General features: G+C 46.7%; 4 protein-coding genes across 4 annotated transcripts; all 4 read right to left on the bottom strand.

The window, feature by feature from the left end:
* Positions 1-231: 231 nt before the first annotated feature.
* Positions 232-5,122, bottom strand: LOC112872683 (C-terminal binding protein AN-like). The gene is made up of 7 exons (XM_025935756.1): positions 4,409-5,122; positions 3,492-3,660; positions 3,233-3,363; positions 2,044-2,832; positions 1,905-1,952; positions 849-965; positions 232-697 (listed from the first exon to the last, which is right to left on the bottom strand). Exons 1-7 carry the CDS (start codon positions 4,994-4,996, stop codon positions 623-625), a joined length of 1,917 nt encoding a protein of 638 aa, XP_025791541.1. The 5' UTR covers positions 4,997-5,122; the 3' UTR covers positions 232-622.
* A 409-nt stretch (positions 5,123-5,531) lies between these two features.
* LOC112875594 lies at positions 5,532-9,119 on the bottom strand. Its single transcript, XM_025939487.1, has 9 exons — positions 8,745-9,119; positions 8,584-8,636; positions 8,147-8,206; positions 7,761-7,838; positions 7,353-7,482; positions 7,207-7,259; positions 6,842-6,991; positions 6,160-6,398; positions 5,532-6,037 (listed from the first exon to the last, which is right to left on the bottom strand). Exons 1-8 carry the CDS (start codon positions 9,064-9,066, stop codon positions 6,252-6,254), a joined length of 993 nt encoding a protein of 330 aa, XP_025795272.1. The 5' UTR covers positions 9,067-9,119; the 3' UTR covers positions 5,532-6,037; positions 6,160-6,251.
* A 749-nt stretch (positions 9,120-9,868) lies between these two features.
* LOC112876852 (transcription repressor OFP8-like) lies at positions 9,869-10,937 on the bottom strand. Its single transcript, XM_025941032.1, has one exon. The coding sequence runs from the start codon at positions 10,789-10,791 to the stop codon at positions 10,030-10,032; it is 762 nt and encodes a 253-aa protein (XP_025796817.1). The 5' UTR covers positions 10,792-10,937; the 3' UTR covers positions 9,869-10,029.
* Positions 10,938-15,649: 4,712 nt separating this feature from the next.
* Positions 15,650-17,748, bottom strand: LOC112876079. The gene is made up of 2 exons (XM_025940117.1): positions 17,528-17,748; positions 15,650-17,248 (listed from the first exon to the last, which is right to left on the bottom strand). Exon 2 carries the CDS (start codon positions 17,061-17,063, stop codon positions 16,134-16,136), a length of 930 nt encoding a protein of 309 aa, XP_025795902.1. The 5' UTR covers positions 17,064-17,248; positions 17,528-17,748; the 3' UTR covers positions 15,650-16,133.
* Between the last annotated feature and the right edge of the window lie 4,373 nt (positions 17,749-22,121).

Below are 22,121 nucleotides of genomic sequence, written 5' to 3'. Positions count from 1 at the left end.
GGAGTCTGTTCAGCAGCTGTCAAAACTTGTCAACAGATGAAAGCGGAGCGGGGTTGGTGGGTTGGCCTGTAGTCGCTGTGAAAAAGATCAATCACAACACAAAATTCAAACGATTGGTGGAGAATTATATGATGCCGGTCATCGCCCGGCGTCCAGAGACTTACGTCCTGAACATAGGTTGCCGGGATTTCCCGGCGTTCAGCGGCATCAGGCTACCAGGGAGACCATTTCTTACATGTCAAAACTTCCTTGTTAAAAAGCAGCACCGCACCAGCTGTCTTCTGCAGTTTACCTGTACGCTTAAGTCAACATCAACCATATTTCTGCATGTGTATTACTGACTGACAGAAATATGCAATCTTGCATCGTAAAAAGCATGTGACACGAAAATAACTATACGACAATCGACAATAGCGACAACTCACACGCCACCTTGGCATCTTGCACATCCCATACTACCAAACGTGATGGGCACATGATGTGCCTACAGCTAGAGGGGTTCCTATATCAGAAAACCAAAATTTGAGCACTTAGGCAGAAAAAGAAAATCGAAAATAAGCAGAACCAAACAGCAAAATGATCAGCGATGAGTTGGTTCATTTTTGCAGCTCCCAGCGTGTGGCTAATCAAGCCACCGAGTGACTCCGTCTTCTTCACTTGCAGCTGCAAGGATCTCAATGCACACGTCCAAAACAGCCTACAAAAAGAAAAAAAAACCAATCAGTTGGGGAGCCGAGTATTAACAATTTACGACCTCCCAGGTTTCGAGGTTACTACATAGTCTATTACCACCGTCACCGCTACATGTTAGTTTTCTTAAGAAGAATAGCAACTAGGAAGGTGCATACCGAAGGATTCCTGCAGTTGATAAGTTTACAACCCTCCAGCAAGGAGCCGTCCAGCATCCAGCTCTCCCAAACATCGAAAGAATGACTTGCAAATACAAACTCCATCTTCCTATTAATCTGTTAATGTATTGAAATAAATATTCATAAGAACATCAGCAAACGTAGGCATCAACCAAAAGGATGCCTCTATTTCTCTCACTTTTTTTACTAGCTCCAGCAGAATTGAAACTGTGAAATGATTTAGCTAAAACACAGGGCTGGGAAAAGGAAAGTAGAAGGATGGTACTGGCAGGAGCAGACCCTCTTGCACATTACCACAATCACCCCTCTACTTTAAAGCTGGTATGGTAAAAATCTATTGTATATAATAGAGGAATCCAAATTTCAAGGCACAAACTTGTGGGTGCAAGTGTTAGAAAGGCACTACTGACAGAAGCAGCAAAACAGGTCAGCATCAAATTAAAAATGAGGGCATTAAGGTCAACAAATTAGGTGTGATGTGTATGTGCTCTAGACGTGGAATTTGGTACATAAAAAAATATTTTAACTGAAATATTTTAACTGAGTTATGTAGAATTTTCATAATTATAGTTCATGTCAAGAGACAACATAGCAGATTGTGTAATATCAGCTTCGCTTTTAGTGTCACACATCTCAAAATTTCTTTTCTAATTATAACATATAAGTACTAGCCCACTAGTCAAGTAGTCATAGATAGACATAGACATGATCATAGAATGGGTCGGGTCAGGTTTGGGTCGAGCTAAAAGAACCCCAACGTTTTCTTGCCGGTCTGAGCCAGGCCCCGGGCCAGAAGCAGGCTAAAAATTCAGGTACAGGCCCGACACGGTGATTGTTCAGGTCAGGCTGGGCCTTTAGTATTTTTGATTTCCGGATCAGAATTATCGGACCAATAAACACAACAGGCCAAAAATCTTGGCCCAAGCCTGCCCAATGCACTGATCAGGATCAGGTCAGGTCCAATCAAGCTATTTTTGGGTGGGTCGGGTCAGGTAGTGCATGATCAGGTTTAGTCATAGAGTCAGACAGATATACCTGCAGTAGTTTGCCACCAGCAACAAAGGATCGTAGCCCCATAGTATCCTGAAAGGTACGTGTATTATCAGAGCCTGTATGTGCATAAAATCCAGGCACACATGAAAACGAAAGAAAAGGAGGGTGGCTATAACCATACCTTGTTTTTGAAAGTAACTAGGAACTGAGCAGCAGGATCCCTGTTCGTAGCATTTGACACAACATCAAGAATCCAGCCACCACCACCAACTACTCTCTGTCTCGCAACGTGGTACCCTGAATTATCTCTTGCTCTCAATGCTACAACAAAACCATCTTTCAGTTTATCAGGATACTTTCTACTGAGCAGTACAGGCACCTTCTTCTCAGATGTTATTTCCATTGGTGATTCAGCAAGAGATTTCTGCTTGTATTTTGAGTCCTCAGGAGAGGCAAATCGTGAACTGGAACTTACAACCTGGTCCCTACTACTCATTGCAGTGTCATCATCTCTCCGAGAGGAATAATTACTGTCACTCTCTACAGCAGACAAGTCATCTGGTTTCTGTTGAGATCTGCGTTGAGCAGGCCTCTTTTTCCCTTTCTTTCCCGAACGACTACGCCTTCCTTCAGATCGGGAGCCTATGTTTACAGATTTTCCAGAAGCCTGAGGCTCTTTATGGTGGGATACGGCTCCTTTCTTTTCGTATTCCATAGTTAAGTGGCTTTCATCTATTTCAGCATCAAACATCTGTGACTGGCTATCTTTTGCCTGTGTGTCTAGATGATCATCTTCATTTCCAGCTTCACTTATTTCCTCATCTTCATCAGAAATTGCACTAGTTGGAAGAGCACCATCAAAGAAAAAGGACTGCAACATAGTGATTGCTTTCTCTCTTATTTCCATCCACACTTCTTCGCTGTAATCTGCACTCCGTGGAAGAATTAAAACATTTGGCATCTCCCTCACCTGTAAATAATAAAGATTAGACATCACTTTTCAGAACAAAATGTAATGCAACAATAACAGTGAAAAAGGACACCAGCTATTTGTCCATTTCTGCAAGGACATAACTATTAGCCAACTGAACAGAGAAGGCCAATTGTAACACACATAACAAGTTCCCGATTGCAATGCCACTTTGCATTCTATCTCAACTGAGAATTTTAACTCTGTGAAATAATAAGCAGATATTACTAGGAGTATAAGCTCATTCAAATAATGAATCATTTCTCTAGCTTCAGAGAGGACCTTAGTTATAGAAGCATAAGGAAAAGTGTAATATCACAAATGATGAACAGTTTCAAATTAGATAAATTTATTCATCCTAAATAACCATTTTCAAACATTATGCTTCTAATTTGCATACCCATGCTTCCATCCACTGTGGACCTTCAGCACCATCCAATGCGCAACCAGCTATGGTACCGTCAATCAAGAGCTGCTTGAGTGCACAGTCATCAATAAGCTGGCAACTACCAGTATTGACAATGAAAGCTCCTGCAGGATTCAAAACATTTGATGATATGATGTTATACAACTATATTGACGATAGGATATGCTCTACTTCAGAGTTCAGACAGCACAAAGCTCTGTTAATGCTACTAAACATGAAAGGAAAAGTTTACCAGGTTTTATGTGCTGTAGGCAGTCCGCATTAAGTATGTGCACGGTGTCATTTGTCAACGCGCAATGCAGTGAAACAAGGTCACTTGCTGCTAATAAATCGTTGAGAGTATCCATTCTCCTCGCTGCAGAAGGAAACACAATAGAAGGCCGCTTTGTCTTCCCATCAGCCTTAAACAGATGTGCAAGAAGTCAGAACATTCAAAGCAGTACTCTTAACTTACATCTTGTTCAATTCAAAAGTGAGTTGGAGAGTAGCTCTGTATCATGATTTTGTATCACAAGGAATAGGCTGAGAATATTAAGTTATGAACTTGGTGATGATATCAATAATGTAGCACGACCATATTGCATTTGATGAATGATATTTAGTTTTAACTCGCAGAATTACTCTAGGTTAATTCTCATACTGCCATCCCCTACTTCATGCATTACAAAAGTTAAAACTAGCAGAGTTGATTCATTGTTTGTCATATCATTAGTTCTTTTATCATATGTCACTGCTGTTCAATTAACCTCGCTGTCCAAAGAAAAAAATATGTATACAGTTAGTCTCAATCATACCATAGTACTCGAAAAGTCAAAAAGTATTTAGCCTATACAGCAATCCCCCTCCAAGTTAAGTCAGGGTGGTATCCTTTCAATTCAGTATCTCATTCCAAGTTCTCGGAGTCCCATCTCCCTCAACTTCAATTTTACAAAATTTGTAAGACCCAATTATCAGAGGCTCATTTTAGCACAAAACCGTACCCACTTGTGAGACACTGGCAACAAATAACATAAAGCAAAAAAAAAGGGCCAAGTTACCTAAACTAGCAATGCAAGCATGAGGATCCAAAGTTTTAGAACCGTGCAGTTAATAATAGAAACTAATAAGCAGATCAAATAATAGAAGCGTAGGAAGTTCCAGATCCGTTACCGCGTAGCGCGGATCAAAGTAGAGAACGCTCATCCGAAATGCGAGGCTGCGAGTCGCGAGGCAGCGAGCGGCGGCGGACCGGCCAATGATGCCCAGCACGAGTCCGCGGCAGCGCCGCATGCCGCGGCACAACGGCTGTATGGAGCCGAGCCAGCCGGCGGCGACCGCTGCCGGGGCCGAGGAGGCCTGGCGCGACAGCAGGTGCGTGCGTCGGAGCAGGCCGAGGATGAGCGCCATGACGGTGTCGGCGACCTCCTCGGCGCGGTTGGCGTCGACGTGCACGAGGCGGAGGCCGAGGTCCGCGGCGACGGCGGCGTCGGCGGCGCGGTCCGCGGAGCCGAGGCAGAGCAGGAGCTGCCAGGGCCGCAGCCGGCGTTGGGCCGCGCGCGGGAGGAAGGCGAGGGAGGGGAGCAGCACGGCGGCGGCGGCCTCAACGCGGCCCGAGGCGACGGCGGAGAGGGGCACGTGCTCCACCGCGGCCACGCCGGCCAGCCCCTCCTGCTCCAGCGAGGGGTCGTCGAGGCAGTTGAGCGACACCACCAGCGGCTGCTGCCCCCCGCCGCCGCTGGGCGCCGGCGAATGGGCCATCCTGGCTGGCTGGCTCCGGTTGGGGCGGCCGGATCGGGAGCGCAACGGGGCGAGGCTTGTGGCGTGGGTTTTGGTCCAGGACCTCCGGCGCCGGACGGGGGTCTTGCCTTTGCTTTGGGGCGAGGAGAGGAGGGACGAGGACTGCCGGTGTCAGAGTGGTAGCCCACGGGCCCACCGGTTCACGAGGGCTGCGTTGCAGCCGTCGGATCCTGTAGCGTCCCGAGGCTGCGCTCGTGCCTCTCGTGTTACGTACGCTCAACTGTCCGGTGAGGTCAGCGACATTCTTCACGGAACATTCCTCAGCGGCTACTGGGTAGCATCGTGCTTGGCCTCCTGGGGGGCCTGGCTGCCGCCGGGCGCCGGCGATGGAAGCACGGCCAAGTAAAGACCCAGATGATGGCCTGATGGGGGAGTTTCAAGCAGAAATGGCAAAGTAGCGAAGAGCCCACCACTCCAATTTCACATTGTCTAAAAAAAAGTTCATTCAGGTAGGACGATAGCAGCATGACATCAGATAAGATGTTAACCCTGCAACTGGAAACTCAATTGAGTGAATGTTCTTTCGGTATATTGTATTGTTTGAATGGTGAACACACAACTACACAAGGTATCCAAAGCACATCAAGCATGCAGTCAAGTACTTTGATTCAGCTCATCATCCACAGCAAACAGCAGAGAACCAATAACATGTAGCCATCAGCGTTGGGTGCTAACGAGCAGTCATTGTCAGTGACAGTGAGTGCTACTGGACAGCTGTTCAGACAAATGAAGTGTCACTTTGCCACACAACAAAGGCATGTATGAATGCTAGAAGCAGGAGACGACAGAAATTGTTCTGCGCTATGGGCTCCAACCTTCTTGCTGCAAAATTTGTCTTGACATGCCCAATCTAAACAATTGTCTTGGGATATTCTCAAGATTCTCTCCCATGGCTGTGCTGTACTCAATGGTTCAATAACAAAACTAATCCGTATTTACCTGTTCCACTGGTATCCACATAAACATCTGGATTCAGCTTTGCTTCAGATGCCACAAACACACCTTGGAGTAAAAAAGATGAGAGCGACAAGAATTTCAGTGTGCCTGATGGCGCGCATAGTAGGCAAGTAGATCCAGAAGTGAAGTACTGTGGATGGCACCCACCGACAGCTTAACTTACTCACCAGAAATTAAAGGAGCATGGAGAGCGCCACAGAGGTCATGGACAAGTTGCTGAAACAATTAGGTGCAACTAGAAGAAAAGAAAATGCCGGCATCACGCAAGCTCGCAAGGCACCCATTGTTTCACTTTCGTGCTTAGCTCACTAGGAACTGAGGCAGACCACTCATCCAAGCCTGGAAGAGGACCCGTCAGAGCGACATAGTTTACACTCTCTTTCTCCGACAGCCTCTTCCAGTTTAGCTGCAAGTACACCATCATTTCACTTCAGTAAAAAACAGTTTAGAGCAAGCTAGTGACATAAAAATGCCCCATAAGGATAGACGACCAAAACAGGTGGCAAGAAAACTAGCATCCTATGTTAAATTACCGCATGTTGTTCAAAAAATTTTTACTTTCACAAAATGGATATTCAAAGATCACATGGTTACCCATAAAATCTAATAAGATATCACTCACAAGTAAATGGTGTCCATTACATTTGATGCAGATGAAAGATGATAATCCGTACAGAAAATAGGATGGAGAGGAAATATCATATCCATTCCAAACAACAAGCACAAATTACTTCATAATTTAGAAATCTCTGCTTGAAAATACTCTAACACGAGGTAGTAACAGTTGAAAATAAATAATTTTGGTAATTGAAGTGTAGAAATGAATATGGCTGATGAATTGCATCATACCTGCCCGGGAAATGCAGAGCATAGTGCTTTAACTGTAGGGTTTTGAACCCAGGACGATGAAAGAGATTCTTCAACGTCCGCTCCACCACAATTAACCATAATTCGACCACCTGGCATTAGCTTTTTTGCAATTTGCAACCAAGTTTCAACCTGTATCAAGATTTAATAAATCCATCACATAGTAAAAATTATGGTAGTTTGTCGATAGTCCAAGACAGAGCTACACATTCTTAATACATGATTCATAGATCCATTACATAGGACTGAAAGTAATTCTCAAAGCTAAAATTTTTCGATATGCGAATCATCACAGGATACAGAACAATAACAAAATATAAGTCACAGAGATGGGAAAGGATATTTACTTCTTGCAGCTGAGGTATGACCTTTCCATCACAAAACAAATCTACAACAATTCCTGCAGTTCAGAGTTAATCGCACATATCAAATTATGTATTTGAAAAGTAAGGCGTTAAAAATGTATTACATTTGCATCAGGTTAGTTATTCACCAGCAAATCCTCCTTCAACTGTAGCTGATGGAGAAAGTGCATCACCAATGTGCACAGAAAGTGAACCACCAGATTCTGTGGCCTTCTCTAAATCAGACATACCAAAAAATTGCCTTGACAATTCAACTATCTGCCATGAAATACGATCAGTTTTTTCCAATATGAAAATTGGGTGCATGAAAAGCATATGCAAGAGGCACAGTAGATAAGGCTGCAAGATAAGTTTACTGTATATAGCAAATGATAGATTACTAATGTTCTTGTGAGAAGTCGATAGCATACGTTCACATGATTGAAATAGGTAAGTTACCGGAACGTTAAACTTTGTGATTAATACACAAAAAAAGGTGGCTAATGAGAAATTTTCTTTTTTTTAAAGGGCAAACTGTGGGGGAGGAGAGTTCTCACCATAGGATCAATCTCCCAGCCAACAAGTTGCAACCAAGGCCAAAACTTTAGCATCAGATGTGCTGCAGTCCCAGCACCCTGAAAGAACCAAGGAAGGTGAAGAGTGTGTGAAGACTGAGGAGCGAGTATTTGCAAGAGTGTGAAGAGCTAGTATAAAAAATAAGAGATGGGTATGGTTTTCCTAAATAAATCACGTATTGAGCTTATAGAGAATTTGATGTAAGTTTGGTTAGAAATGGTGAATCAACAGAAGAAGAATGGAAATATCTTTCCCAACCCCTAGTATGCTTATTTTTGCCTATTGCACCGTAGCTTTGCAGGAAGATATAAAGTATGACTAAGAGCTAAAGTAGGTTGCAATTGTCCTCATGGAACAAGTGATTTACCAAACCTAGGAGTGCAACAGGACCAAGTGGAACAACCGGCGGCAGGCTCACGAACTCATCCTGCAAGGGCAAAAACACATTAATTAAGCATCAACATCTAACAGAAATTCAAGGAAAGAAAAGGACGCAAGCCAAAGTGTTGAAAAAACATATAAATTCGTTCATAGAGAAATCCCTCACAAGCTTTATACGCACGAAACTGTAAAACTCCTCACAAGTTTTTACATGTACAATAGGCGATACTAGAGCATCAACAGAAAACACTAGTGCTGTTCTGATAAAGTGCTTAATGTCGGATGAGTGAAGATATGCACATCATCAAGTATCAGATTTTTCATGTCTATAAGGGCTTGTTGCTAAAAACGGTAGAGCAGTTTTCCGTGAATGGTGGTAATATTCAGGTAAGTTTAGATGATTAATTAGCCAAGTGTACATACCCAGTAGGAGTTTGTCCAGACAGTGGTCTTGGGGAGAACGCTGTGGATATTCTCTGCACGGCGCAACCAGACATAGAACTCCAACTGATCAGAAAACCTATCAAAATTTAATTTAATCTGTGGCTGTTGAACTGAGCAGGCAATTGATCACCCATACGTACTGTTGTGGTCCAGGACGAGGTATCGCGCGGCGGGCGAGTCGATGACCATGATGATCTCGTTGAACTCGCTGCGGTTGACAGCGAGGAGGTTGAAATCATGGGGCTGCTCTTGCGGCGCTTGCTCCTCGGCGGCCGGGGGAGCGGGAGGGGCCGAGACCTCGCCAGCGCCCCCGTCCGGCGCGCAGTAGAGCCGCGCGGTGCGCGGTCGGCGGCGCGGCGGCTGGGGCTGGTGCTTGGCGTGGAGACGGCCGCGCCGGCGGTGACGGAGGAGGTGGCCGCTGAGCGGGGAGGCTGTTACTGTTAGGGGCGTGACGGTGGCCATTGCCGAAATGCCGAGGGGATAGAGGGCGCCACTGCGGGATTGGGTTTGCGAAATCCGTTTGATTTAGCCGTTGATGATGCCTTGATGGGCGTGGGCTTCTAGCGGCAGTGGAATGCCTGTCGGTCAAGCAGAGAGAATCTGATGGGCTGTTCTATTTGGGCTTTCGCGACGTTCCGGCCTGGCTACTAACTGGGCTTTAAGAGCAAAAATGACTTGACAGAAGCCCACAACTACACGGCTGTTCTTCTTCATGTTATTGACTATATTAGTCTAGGACTCGGTACAAATTTACGGTGAGCATGCCACCAATTTCCATGAATAAACTGTAAAGTCAACGGAAAATGTTTCGCGTATATTCTGCATCGAATTCATCTATGAGAAATTCCTTCCGACGAATTGCAACGTCGGACGACCAGAAAATGTTCCTTGAGATCGTCGAGCTTCGTGCGCACGTCTCCTTGCGCCGGCTGCTGCGCTGCGCTCCTCCTCCGCCGACGCAGTAGCCATCAGCCCCATCACCGGCCGGTCTGCTGTCGTCACACATCGGCAAATTAAAAGAAAGAGATGCAGGCTGCTGGTGCCGGTAGAGTCGCCTCGTCGCTCTCGTGCTTTTGCATCCTACCGACGAGCATCCTCGCGAAGATCACGGCATTCCCTCCGCGCCTTCCTCACTCTACCATCTCCATCTCCTCTTCTCCTTCCTTCCTTGGGCGTACCACGCGTACGTATGGTCGATCAGTGGCGGCGCAGTACGCAGCAGAACATGCAAAAATCACGGAAATTGTGACGTGCGATGTGGACGAGACGCAAAGAAACTCACGGGAATGGAGCACAGATTTCTGGTCACGGCACAGAAAGTAAGGCGTGCAAGCCATGTATTGTACACGCAGTACGCTGTGTGTAGTTCGGACAGCAACAATTCCCGAGGTGACGGAAACTTGCTTACAGGGCGGCGGCTGCGGGTTAACGTGTCAGCGCCGGCCGTGCATGTGGACGTTTGTTGCTAGCTCTACTGCTGTACGACGACGAGATCTTCTCCGCGGCGGGGAGAGGTGGCGGCGCGTGGCCGCCGCCGGCGAAGAGCTCCTCCCAGACGTCGGCGAAGGCGCGGAGGATGAGGTGGTGGTGGCACGCCGCGTTCAGCGACAGGAACCGCTGCAGCAGCTCCCGCAGCTCGGCGCCGCCGGTGATCCCGTTCTCCACGATCATCTGCACCATCGACCGCCGGAAGTCGCCCAGCGGGTCCTCCGACTCCGTCACCACCGCCACGCTCTCGGACTCCAGCCGCCCGATGCCGCCCCAGTCGCTCGCGCTCCGCCCGTGCCGCCGCGGCCTTGTCGCTCTTGGCGCGCTGCCGCCGCCGCCGCCCTCCCGCTCCCGGACGCCCAGCGCGCGCACGCCGCGCTCCAGCTCGCGCAGCTGCCGCAGAAGCGAGTCCACGCTGGGCGAGCCCTCAGCGCTCGCGTCCGCGTCGGCGGCGTCGTGGCAGCCCGCCGCCGTCTTGGCTGCGGACGACGACGCTGGCTTCGCCGCGGACGCTGCCGTTGAGGTGGCTTTCATCGGCGTCGTCGTGACAGCGGAAATGCTGACGGCGGCGCGGGAGACGGTGGAGACGGACTTGGCACCGCCGCAGCCGCACATGAACCCGCGCGCTGGCTTCTTCTTCTTCTTCTTCTTGGCTGCCGGTAGGCCCCCGGCCCCGCCGCGCCGTGTCGTCGCTTTCATGCCCGGCCCCCTCGGCGGCGGCCCAGAACTAGCTAAGCCTGCGTGCGTGATCGCGTGTGACTAGCTCTGTAGCTCGGCTAGTGTGGAGCTACGAGCGGCTTAAGAAGAGCATGGTGAAATGGAATGGACCTTCGGTGTTAATCACTTCCGTGGTGGGATCCGGCCGGTTAAGTAGTGGTCGCGGCGTTAATTATATAATTCCAAGCGATTGGATTTGATCGAACAGAAAATTAGTACCCGGCTGCTGGTTGCTAGGCGGTCAACGTCGGTTTTGGTTCGATAGATTACCAGCAGTAATAATTGGCGCAAACCACTGTGTGTGTTTTATAGCTGGTGATTTGTGTCTGAAGGACATGAAGCCGCATGCCTGCTGATATGTTCAGCTTTTCGAATGAGCTAGGGGTAAATTGGAGCGAGTTCTACACCAACAGTGTTCTTCCAGGTTCCAGCTCAATGTCTTGAGAGCTGAGGCACTCTTTGTTTGCACCAGTACTTGGATTAAATAGTAGTACCTTAGCGCAGAGTAAAAGACATGAGACAAGGGGGGGTCTGATGAAGATCCAACAAAACAAATGTCGAAACGACTTGACGGGAGATTTGGATGGGCCTAACCCGACTTTTGTTTGCATTTTTTGGGATCCTCCAAGCTAGGTCCGATAAGATGCCTTTGAAGAAACACTGTGCTGGACCCGGGCGCCTGTTTGCTTCCTTGCTTGCCCCGTGCACCATCGGGTGGCACATTCCGGTCACGCTAGGCAAATAAAGCGCCGCTCATCATGCGCTCGCTCAGCCTCAGCAAGTTACCAAACATGGCGTCGCGTTCCTCCTGCAAATCTAATCAGATGCAATCAGGTGACCGAGTCAGTGAGCTAGGGAGTAGGCCTAACCGCAGCCCAGTTATAGGTTTGTTTTTTGAGGAATAGATTAATTAGCTTTATTGAGCACAGGACCCTAGCTCTTAATCCGGCGGGCGATTAGGGGTAACCCAGAAGAGCAACTTTTCATTGAGGGCGAGCGTGAGTTCATCCTGAGCGACACAGCATTCGGGCCTGCTCTGCTGTGCCTTTCGACTCCGCCGGCACGAGAACTCGATCGTGTAGCGTCTCCTCGTGACCGGGTTATTACTGGAGAAGCGGGTGGTGGCGGTGCCATGGAGTGCGAATTCGAGGTCACAATGATGCGTTCGTGGCGCGTGTCTAACGGTTGGTGCCGCTAAAGCTGGTGCCGAATCATGGCGGGCACCATGCTCAGCTCCGACGCCGATGTGAAGGCAGACAGCGGCGGCGACGACTCCGCGCCAGCATGGGCTTCTCTATCCCCCGCGTTCTGGGCCGCACCGCCAGAGAAAATGTTTGGGCGGGACTCATGGCGCGGGCTTACATGGGCCGGTACTACTCTCTAAGCCCATATTTTTCCTGAAAAGTGTAAAATGTGCCGGCCGTAGCCCGTACTCGTCGCTCGCGTGTACGCCGCGCCGCCTCATTGCCGCCCGCAGCTTCCGGCTTTCCACACCGCGCCCAGCTCCACTGTCTCAACAGACTCCGCCGGGCGCTGGCCGATGGCGGCTCGGGTGCCCCTGCGCGTCGAGGTCCGGGACGTCCTCAACCTCCACCGCCAAGGCCGCCACGACGAGGCGCTCCAGCGCGCCGTTAACCTGGCGGCTACCGAACGGAATCGCTGTGCGCTGGTGATGAACCTCGCCGGGAACCTTCTGCTAGAAGCACACCTCCGGGACCAAGGTTCCAGCCCGCATCGGGCACGCGAGTACCTCCACGACGCCGCGAAGTGGTACAAGGTAGCCGCGGCCGAAGCACCCAACTGCGTGGGGACTGCTGCCGCCTGCGTCACGGCACTGGTAGAGCTGAAGCTGTACTCTGAGGCCGAGATGGAGTTCGTGCGGGGCATGACTATCAAAGCCAACGATGATCCCCTCTGGCACAATGCTGCCGCCGCTGATGGCCTGAATAAAAACAAGGAAGATCGAATCAGGATTGCCGGGGAGAAGCTCAATATTGCAGGGGAGGAGCTCCGACGGCAGCTTCATCAGATCAATTCCAGTAAGGAAGATCACGAGATCGCGCAGGTTCTCGCCCTAACGGGGTCCTCGAGAGATGATTCCGCATTAGCTGCTGCTGCGGAGGTTGCCAAGAGGTTCCCATTTTCAGCACGCGCTCAGCTCCTCCCGGTTTTCATGGAAGTAGAGACGGTACGGACCCTGAGTCGGGACGACAGGAAGAAGATGAAGATCCTAGCGTGGGCAGTCAAGAGCATAAGTGATGTCGCGAACACCTTCCCTAGCTCACTGGTGATTGCAATCTACCATGCGAAGCTACTGGCTGTGCTTGGCGAGTATGAAGCTGCCGAAAGGGAATGCAACCGGGCACTTTGCATTGAGGAACCCGTGGATCCAAAGCTCCACGACATTCCTCTAGGATCCTACTCCGGTGAGGACTACTCTGCTAGGGTATTGGATGCAAGGTATAGCTGCCGCTAAATTCGGCTACAACTACTGGGAAGGGCAGCCCTCTTGGCATTTAGTCCGCTAAACCCGGTTATAGTCCGCTAAATGCCGGCTAGAGCCCGCTAAACGCCGTAATGGCAGCCCTGCCGCTAAACGTCTTAGCCGACGATTTAAAACCATGATTGGATGCAAAGAATAAAATATATGGGGTTCTCAAGGTATTGGCTGCTCAACGGCAATGGGCCCTGCAGACAAAAGATGGCCAGGAGAATTTGCTGAGTGTGAAGGTTGAAACGATGATGGACTACTACAGAGGTAGCAACCAGCCGGCAGCAGATACCATCTCCGATGCTGTGATTCAGTTTAAGAGACACAATTCGTGGATCTTATGGATTTTTTTTACTCTGATTGTGATGGTTATTGGGCCTCGAATCCTCAGGAGCTCATTCAACACTTCCTCCTTGGGGTTTTCCAAGAATTTGAAATCAGTTGTGGATCAAAAACTCAAATTTCATGGGAGAACATATTGTGATGGTTCTAGTCCCTTTGGTGGTGTCTCTTTTTGTCAAGATTTAGATCAGCATGACCTCTTTTATTTTAGAGACTTGGGAAACATGCTTCAGTCTGTGCTTCTTCTATCCAGCAAAGCGGAACCATCTTCAATTCAGGAGATGAGGACAAAGAAATGCAGAGAAGCAGCTGTAACCCTCAAGAGCTTAGAGAAGGAACTGAAGACCTTTCCTAAACTTAAATCCGGCGCTAAGGTCGCCCTTTTTTACATGGCACGATATCAGTTTTAAATTTCTTCTTTGAGTTCATTGTTGTTGTTGACGATTACAATTGCTAAGGTAATGCTTGACTTGGTGTTTAATATTGCAGGTTCATAAGGCCTTTGATTCGTTACAGAAGCTGTGGGTTAAGTTACTAGAAGCTTCTCATTTGGATTATCACGAAGTTGCATTGTCATTGATATCATCATTTAAATGGGTATGTTTATATCTTTTGTTGCTTGTTACATATTTTGTGCATTCATATTTATCTTTGCTCTCTGACGCAATCTTTTTTTAGGAAGAAATAAAGGAATGCTTTGAGACAGATAATGAGATATCGAGTAGAAGTTATCACATAGACGTCAGTGATGCTGTATTTTTGGATTGTCTTGGCATATCTCTGGACAATAACTCAGAGCCCTCCCATGACAACGTGGATCATCGAAATGGGCCGGGGTGAAAGAGCACATGGACTTGAAGGTTAATAATGCATTTTTCTTTACTTTTCTTTTACTCATCGTTTGTGTCTCAGCACTTCTAGTTTTGTGTACAATAATTGTAAATTATGCTCTATCTGCAGACTTCGTGCCCAGATTTGATGATTAAGATTGATGAAGAATAAGAGGAAGTTAGAACAGTTTTGTATTGAGTATGAAGCTGTGCCCATTGATTGCAATCTACCATGCTTGGCTGTGCTTGGCGAGTATGAAGCTGCCGAAAGGGAGTGCAACCGGGCACGAGGCACTTTGCATTGAGGAACCCGTGGATCCAAAGCTCCACGACATTCTTCTAGGATCCTCGTCTGGTGAGGGCTACTCCGCTAGGGGATTGGCTGCAAAGAATGAAAATTTATGGGGTTCTCAAGCTATTGGCTGCTCAACGGAAATAGGCCCTCAAGACAAAAGATGACCAGGAGAATTTGCTGAGTATGAAGGTTTAAAGTTGAAACGATGATGTACTACTACAGAGGTTGCAAGCAGCCGGCAGCAGATACCATCTCCGATGCTGTGATTCAGTTTAACAGAACTAATTCGTGGATCTTATGGATTTGCCCTTTTTCTGACTGCTGATTGTGATGGATATTGGGCCTCGGATTCTCAGGATCTCATTCAACACTTCCTCCTTATGCACTTTCAGAGGTTTTCAAAGAATTTGAAATCAGTTGTGGTCCTGTGGATCCAAAAAACCCAAATTTCATGAGAAAACACAAGATGGTTCTAGTCCCTTTCGTGGTGATGTCTTTTTGTCAAGTTTTATATCAGCATGACCTCTTTTATTTTAGAGACTTGGGTGCTTCAGTCTGCGCTTCTTCTATCCAGCAAAGCGGGACCATCTTCAGTTCTGAATAAGCTTCTGTAACCCTCGAGATGAGGCAAAAGCGCCGCACACCGCTCATCATGCGCTTAGCCTCAGCACTCAGCAGTAGGTTACAAACATGGCATCGAGCTCCTCCTGCAAATCTAATCAGATGCAATCAAGTGTTACACGTGAACAAGTTTTAGTTTTGACCATCAATCTCTCTTTGAAGATTACAAAATATTACATTTTTATTTTGCATATGTTTAATACTATTAATTAATGGTCAAGGTAGTACCTTGGTGACTGTATCGATATCTGAAATGATAATTATCTGAATACTAGAGGGAATACCCCTCGCTTTTGCTACCATAATCCTTGCTCTTACATTAAAAAGCATATTGCCAAATTTATAAAACCAAGTACTGGAGATTCTAATAAGTACAAAAATATTACAGGCATGTTCATAAAGGGATTTTAGGCCTTAATACTTGCATCTAAGTGTGCAATGCCAAATCCATCTTCCTAGGATTTGGTACGATGAACAACGGTGCCAGGCAGTTGGACCAAGGTCGAGGTAATATAATTTCTTCGAAGCTCTTGTTTTCAAAGTTAAGGACTCCAATATTTAGGCGGTAGCCCCGTTCGCAACTGTATTCCACAAGCTCAACATCATCGGTCAAGTAGACATGATTTGGTTTCAACTGCGGATATTCCCTAGCATGGGAACAGAGTGACTGGTTCCTCCCGAGAAACAATACATGATCATCCAAGCTATTCATCTGCACTAGGTTTTCTTTGTCACAGTACAAACTTTATATATATTTCATCCACTTCATTTTGTGCTCAAATGTTGCCTCATGCCGATGCCCATCCACCTCTTCGTTTATCCATGCTTCTGGTCTCCAAACTTGCAGCATATCACCCCATGGAGCCTGAACAATGTAAACCCTTTCCCTACCATAAAAATCACTTACCCTGTCCATAATTATCTTTGCTCCGACCACTGGTCCGCTGAGATCAAAGGCAATTTCACCAAATGCTGTCACTGCATATAATACACCATCCTGGTAGATGCAGTCCTGAAAATTTGTGTAAGATGACAGCCGGGTCCACTTCTCATCGCCTAACCTAGCAAATACGAGCTGACCAAATGGATTGTGGATGAACACCACAATATAGCTTCCTACAGATGCATCATAAAATATATGTGCCTTATGATGGAAGTAGTACCGTAGCTTCCCAAGAGCAAGTGTCAAGGATCGTCTAGTAACTGACATTTTGGTGTCCATTGAGTAATTATACTTACATATTGCACCTGTATTGTCGTAAATGGGTTCTACTTGCTCAATGGTGATCACAGAAGGGAGTGCGATTTGTTCACTAGTGATTGGATTGACAAGGTGCATCTCGGACCGCTCGTCAACAGTAATCACCCATCCGTGTGAGGACCCAATCAGATACCTTCGATGGATGGATGGCTCAGGGAGAGTTAATTTGTAGGCCCTCTTTTCTGCAAGGCTGTAGAGGCAAGCAACATTCTCACCAGCTGATTCTGAAGTGTAGAGGAGGCATGGTGTCTGTGCCTGTTTCTTCTGCCCGATGTTACGTATTCTGGTATACGCATTGTTCCAGGAGGAGCAAACAGAGCCTGCCCGCACAAGGTCAGGGATCTCTAGAAGGGCAAATATATCCATCAGGATTTCCTGAGGCAGCTCTGGCGTTGTTTGAACCACAGTCTCCATCAGTGGTGCACCTGGTGGATGAACATGTTCTCGTAATTTATTCAGTAAACCGGGAGAAAGCTCTAGGACTTACAGGTAGAGGGTCACCTTGCGAATGATACTATTATGGTTAAGGCTGAGGTTGCAGTCTCCGGAATGTATGAATATTGACTTACAAACCAAGAAAGGAACCAGGCTTCGTCTGTCTGAAAAATCAAGGAGCTACTTGTTATATGAACTCTATTATAAAAATACCGTACCAGGCACCATATTTCAGGAATATATGGTGTATTATATGCTGATGACAAACAAAAAGTGTTTTCTAAGGTCAAAGTCACATTCCCATGCACAAAATTGGTTTCAATAGCAGTAAGTGCTAGTTAAACAGCAGGAAAGCAATGTCGACCTGACGAACTCACGGCCCGGGTAACCGGATTTCGTCATAAAGAAACTATCTCAGTTGTTGGAATTGTGATCCGCCTCACCTCCGTGGGCGCCGCCGCCCCGGCGACGAACGGCGTCTCCCAGCGACAACGGCCCGGCAACAGCGTCTCCGCTCCGGCTGCTGGCCCTGCTACGGCGGCCCGGCGTCCACTGCCCCCGCGACCAGCGACAGATGCGCGGCGACGTCGGGGAACCGGGGTTCGATGTGTGGTCCGACGAGGCGGCTCCATCGGATGGATTTCGCGACGGCACCCCTTTCCTTTAGTTGTTTGCCGCATCGAAAGCGTACCCCTTTAGGGCTTTTTGCCGCATCAACACTTCTAATATGATAGATAATATGATAATTAGATTAGGAAGTACTCCATCCTGAAATATAAATATAATGTATCGAAAGGTTCAAAATTTGTGTAAGGCATTCTGAAATTTTTGGATAAGTATTAAAGAAAATTATTTTTTTAATTTTTAGCTGCATACCTACCTTTTTTATTCCTTCCTCCCGTATTTAATCTTACAAATAACTTTAATTATGGCTGGTAAATGAAGAGTTCTCGGAGGGTACATGCATCTTTTGTTCTCTTTCTTAATCTATCTTATAATTGCTAGAATGCTCTATATTATAGGACGGAGGGAATAAAGTTCTACTGAAGATATTATAAGCAATCCTAATATTCACATACGACACTATCCGTCCTAAAATATATCTACATTTAGGATTATTGAAATTAAATATTTTTTCTTTGATCAATAATATCTCAAAAGAATAATTTAAATAAAAAGATTACATATTATAATAATTAGTTCCATGATCAATCAACTAATATCATGTTTGTACTGTTAGTTTTTACAATTTTTTATTTATAGTTAAAGTTTGAAATATTTAATTTTTTTTAAAAAATCTAAATGTAGCTATATTCTAAGACTTTTCCTAGGTTAATTTGGAAGTTTACCGTGTGGGAGCAGTAACTTTTTCAGTCTGAATCTGATTCTTGATTTTATTTATGCATACACAGGCCTCGAGACTCAATAGAAAATGTAAGTTGAGTAGTTTCTAGTCTTTGTTCGATGTAAGTGAAAGTGTGAAGACTCCACTGGGCTTTATTCACATACGATGCTGGTATAATACTGCATCCGTCCTAAAATATATCTACATTTAGGATTATTCAAATTAAATATCTTATCTTTGATCAATAATATTTTTAAAAAAAAATTAAATAAAATTATTACATGTTATAATAATTAGTTCCATGATGAATCAACTGATACGATGTTTGTGTTTTCAATTTTTATAATTTTTATTTATAGTTAAAGTTTAAAATATTCGATTTAAAAAAAGATCTAAACGCATATTGTGGGATAGAGTGAGTAAGACTCGTTTCCTAAGTTAATTTGGAAGTTTACCATGTGGGAGCTATAACTTTATCAGTGTCTGAATGTGATTCTTGATTTTATTTATGCATACACAGGCCTCAAGACCAATGTCCCAATAGAAAATCTAGGTTGAGTAGTTTCTAGTCTTTGTTCGATGTAAGTGAAAGTGTGAAGACTCCATGCAGGGCTTTATTCCGGCCAACATCAATGTCACCGACTCTGCAAGTGAGTGAGCCATTCCTTTCCAATCACTCGGTCAGGTTTCCATCTCGCAAATCTGCCTGTCTCCTTCTCACATTCCCCTAATGCTCAATTCAAGCGGTTGGAAAGCGATGCATCGAACAAGAAGTGGAAGTGCACCGATTGGCTTGCAATTGTAGATTGTATTTTTTTGAACAAATTGCAATTGTAGATTGTAGAGCAGATAGATGAGAGGTCGTCTCTCTAAAGCAAGAAATTTGCATCGTGGATTGGCTTGCAGTCGTCTCTTTCTGAATTCTGATTCCATGTCTGTCGTAGCTCTCTGGTTTCAGCCATCCCTTGCAGATAAGTGGTCTTTTCGAGTGGTACAAACGAAAACGAATGAAACAGCTGATGGTTTTGGACAGAAAAGAAGTTGAAACGGCTGATGGTTTCGGACAGAGAAAAAGGTTGACTAATGAGGTACTGAGGTGAAGGTGAGTGAGTGACTACACCCCATTAACCATAGCCGGGGCCTGGGCTAGAAAAGCTAAAAGGCCTAATTGGAGAGGTGGACCCTGCAGGAGGAGTTAGGTTCTATGGGGGCCAAAAATCGATCGATCCTCTCATTTTCCTGACATCATTTTTCCTACCCAACCCATTCTCCTTTTGCTGGATGAATGCTCGACAGGCCAGGATACAGGACGTGATCATGCTTTATTGGATGTTGCTCGCTGTCCTCCCTTTATTCCGGGGTGACACCGGACGGCTCATCCTACTTGAAAAGCACGTCGAGACTTGAGAGGAAACGCTACCACGCAAAATTTTGGCTGCTATTTCCTATGCGTATCCTGAGCCAAGAATCGGAAGAAATGTGCACTAGTATGCTTGTACAGAGCTACTAGCAGGAGTCGTAGCTTCTTCTTCTTGTTCCAGGAGCAGAGTAAAAGCGCTGGTCCCTGTGCTCTCATCAACCCCACGAGGCGGCCACTGTGGCGCGTGTCCCGGTCGCCATGCGCCCATGCCTTGGATCTTTGCCGGTAGCGCAGCGGTAGGCGCGATTCGCCACAGTGAGGTCTATTTCTAGGCCCGCTCGACGCGGGTGGTGATGGGTCCCTCTCCCTGTCGACCGAGTTGACCTGCGGTCATGTTCGACGGAACCTGATCTGCTTCCCCATCTCCTCCTCCCGTGTGTGTGAGAGTGAGACGCCGGCGCGGCGCATTGCCAACACGACGACGCACGCGCGCTGGCCCGCGGAAAACATGGGTGGGGGACTGGGGGAGTACCCCTACTTCCACCGGCGTGTCCCGCTGCTGACTCGGTGCGGTGCGGGCACGAGGCATTCAGGCCGGCCGGGGGCGACGTGCACGACCAGCCGGCCACCGCGCGCATCGGATTCACGCCATCCTCATGGAAAAGGATGCGCCGGCGCGGCGGCCCAAGGAACGGACGTCAAACCCCGGCGGGTACCGGCCGGTGGCGGCGCGGCCGGCACCCACCAACCATCACGTTTGCCGTTTTGACACTCTGACAGACCGGCCGCCTTGCATTGCTTGCGTCCAGTGATGCTGTGGGTGACGAAGAGGCCAGATCCTGGTGTCAAGCAGAGTCAAATCCATTCCCGGACGCGACCAATCCTGGTGTGTCGCCTGGTCGTTACCACCAATCCAAGCATGATCCGATTGTGTAAAGGCAGAACAGTTTGGGGATCTGGGCTGCTCAGCAGAGTAAACAATTTGGTCCCCGTTTCGCCTGCTTGATTGGGTTCTGTGGTCAGCAGATTCATCAGAGCCCGCGAAGCCATCTGAAAAGGGTTATCAGAAATCAGAATGATGGAACTCGTTCTCGAAAAAGAAAAGAATGACGGAAATATCAGAGAAGAGTAGTGGCTGTGATTAATTCAGCAAAAGAGCTACAGCAACAGCAACCGTCTGTTTCTGAAAAGAACCTTTGCGTTTGTGGCGATGAGAAAAAGATTTTTCTGTTTGGGACTCCTGTGGATGATCAAATGATAAGAGCAGGCTCGCGATAACTTTGTTTTTTTAAGAAAAAATGGAGTGTGACGAATTATCTTGCGTTGCATCGGGCGAGCAAGTTAGTCCCAATTTTTCTTGGAATAATTGTACGGCTACACATAAATTTTTGGAGCCCACACAGCACACACGGGTTAGGTGTTGCCAAATTAGGCTTCAACAAGGGCAGTTTTTTAGACCTACATCTATCAGCATGATTGGTCCTACGTTTCGGATAGATCTTAGAGCTAAGGCTCGATCTTCACAACTCCTGAGCTTGCCTTGAGTAAATAAAATCTCTAAAATGTAAAGTTTGGCTTAGAGAAATCTTGCGGAAACTTGGATCAAGTAAGCTCAAGTTGGTTGGAATTTCAAGAGCTAGCATGTTAAGCTTCAGTGCTTGACAAACTTTGGTCAAGCTTCAGTAGAGCACCTCGAGTGGCTTAGTGAGCTCGAGCTTTTCAGATCGAGGATATAGAGATGGGCCTTTCACTGCTAATCTACAAATCCCCTTATTAATACTGAGCTTTTTTGCTATCCTTAGGAAAGATAATAAGAGGTACAATAATTGTAACATAAATTCTTTTCTATAAAAAATATTAATATTAAACTGGTAATGCTAACTTTGGTACAACTCTGAGTATGCAAACCACGTGAATCAGGCTCCTAGTAGCTGGAATATTTTTTTTTTCATGGCCGGACAATTAGCTTTTTTTTTCTCGTAACCATACAATATTAGTACTAGTCACCATGGCCCACCAAGAACACCCAAGGAAGGAAAAAGAGAAACGGGAAGCTCATTTTGCAAGAATGTCGTTCCCTAAAGCACGCGGAAAGAGAGAGCAACTTTTCAGAATTCCTAGATCACAACGAACGGAACTTCAAAGTTCAGCTTGACTTTTGGAGCTAGCCGATCACCAATCGCCAATCTTCAGAGTCAGGATACCAAGCATGCCTTGAACTCTCACCAGTCACCAGATTGGGCGAACAAAGCTTGACACTTTAACCGTAAGAATGCTTTAATACAGATGCTTGATTTGACAGTCTAATGGAAGAATCGAGAGCGTTGAAAAA

This window comes from Panicum hallii, chromosome 9 (genome assembly GCF_002211085.1).
Source record: "Panicum hallii strain FIL2 chromosome 9, PHallii_v3.1, whole genome shotgun sequence".
NCBI lineage: Eukaryota > Viridiplantae > Streptophyta > Magnoliopsida > Poales > Poaceae > Panicum > Panicum hallii.
Note: the sequence above shows the minus strand (reverse complement) of the source record. Positions and strands in the feature narration are given on the sequence as shown.

Coding starts and splice junctions, on each gene's coding strand:
- LOC112872683 (XM_025935756.1), bottom strand. CDS start 4,996: ATGGCCCATTCGCCGGCGCCCAGCGGCGGCGGGGGGCAGCAGCCGCTG. Junction 3,364..3,491: donor CCTACAGCACATAAAACCTG/GTAAACTTTTCC, acceptor TGAATCCTGCAG/GAGCTTTCATTGTCAATACT. Junction 1,953..2,043: donor TAGTTACTTTCAAAAACAAG/GTATGGTTATAG, acceptor CGTACCTTTCAG/GATACTATGGGGCTACGATC.
- LOC112875594 (XM_025939487.1), bottom strand. CDS start 9,066: ATGGCCACCGTCACGCCCCTAACAGTAACAGCCTCCCCGCTCAGCGGC. Junction 8,637..8,744: donor CCTCGTCCTGGACCACAACA/GTACGTATGGGT, acceptor TGCGCCGTGCAG/AGAATATCCACAGCGTTCTC. Junction 8,207..8,583: donor TCTGGACAAACTCCTACTGG/GTATGTACACTT, acceptor TTGCCCTTGCAG/GATGAGTTCGTGAGCCTGCC.
- LOC112876852 (XM_025941032.1), bottom strand. CDS start 10,791: ATGAAAGCGACGACACGGCGCGGCGGGGCCGGGGGCCTACCGGCAGCC.
- LOC112876079 (XM_025940117.1), bottom strand. CDS start 17,063: ATGGAGACTGTGGTTCAAACAACGCCAGAGCTGCCTCAGGAAATCCTG.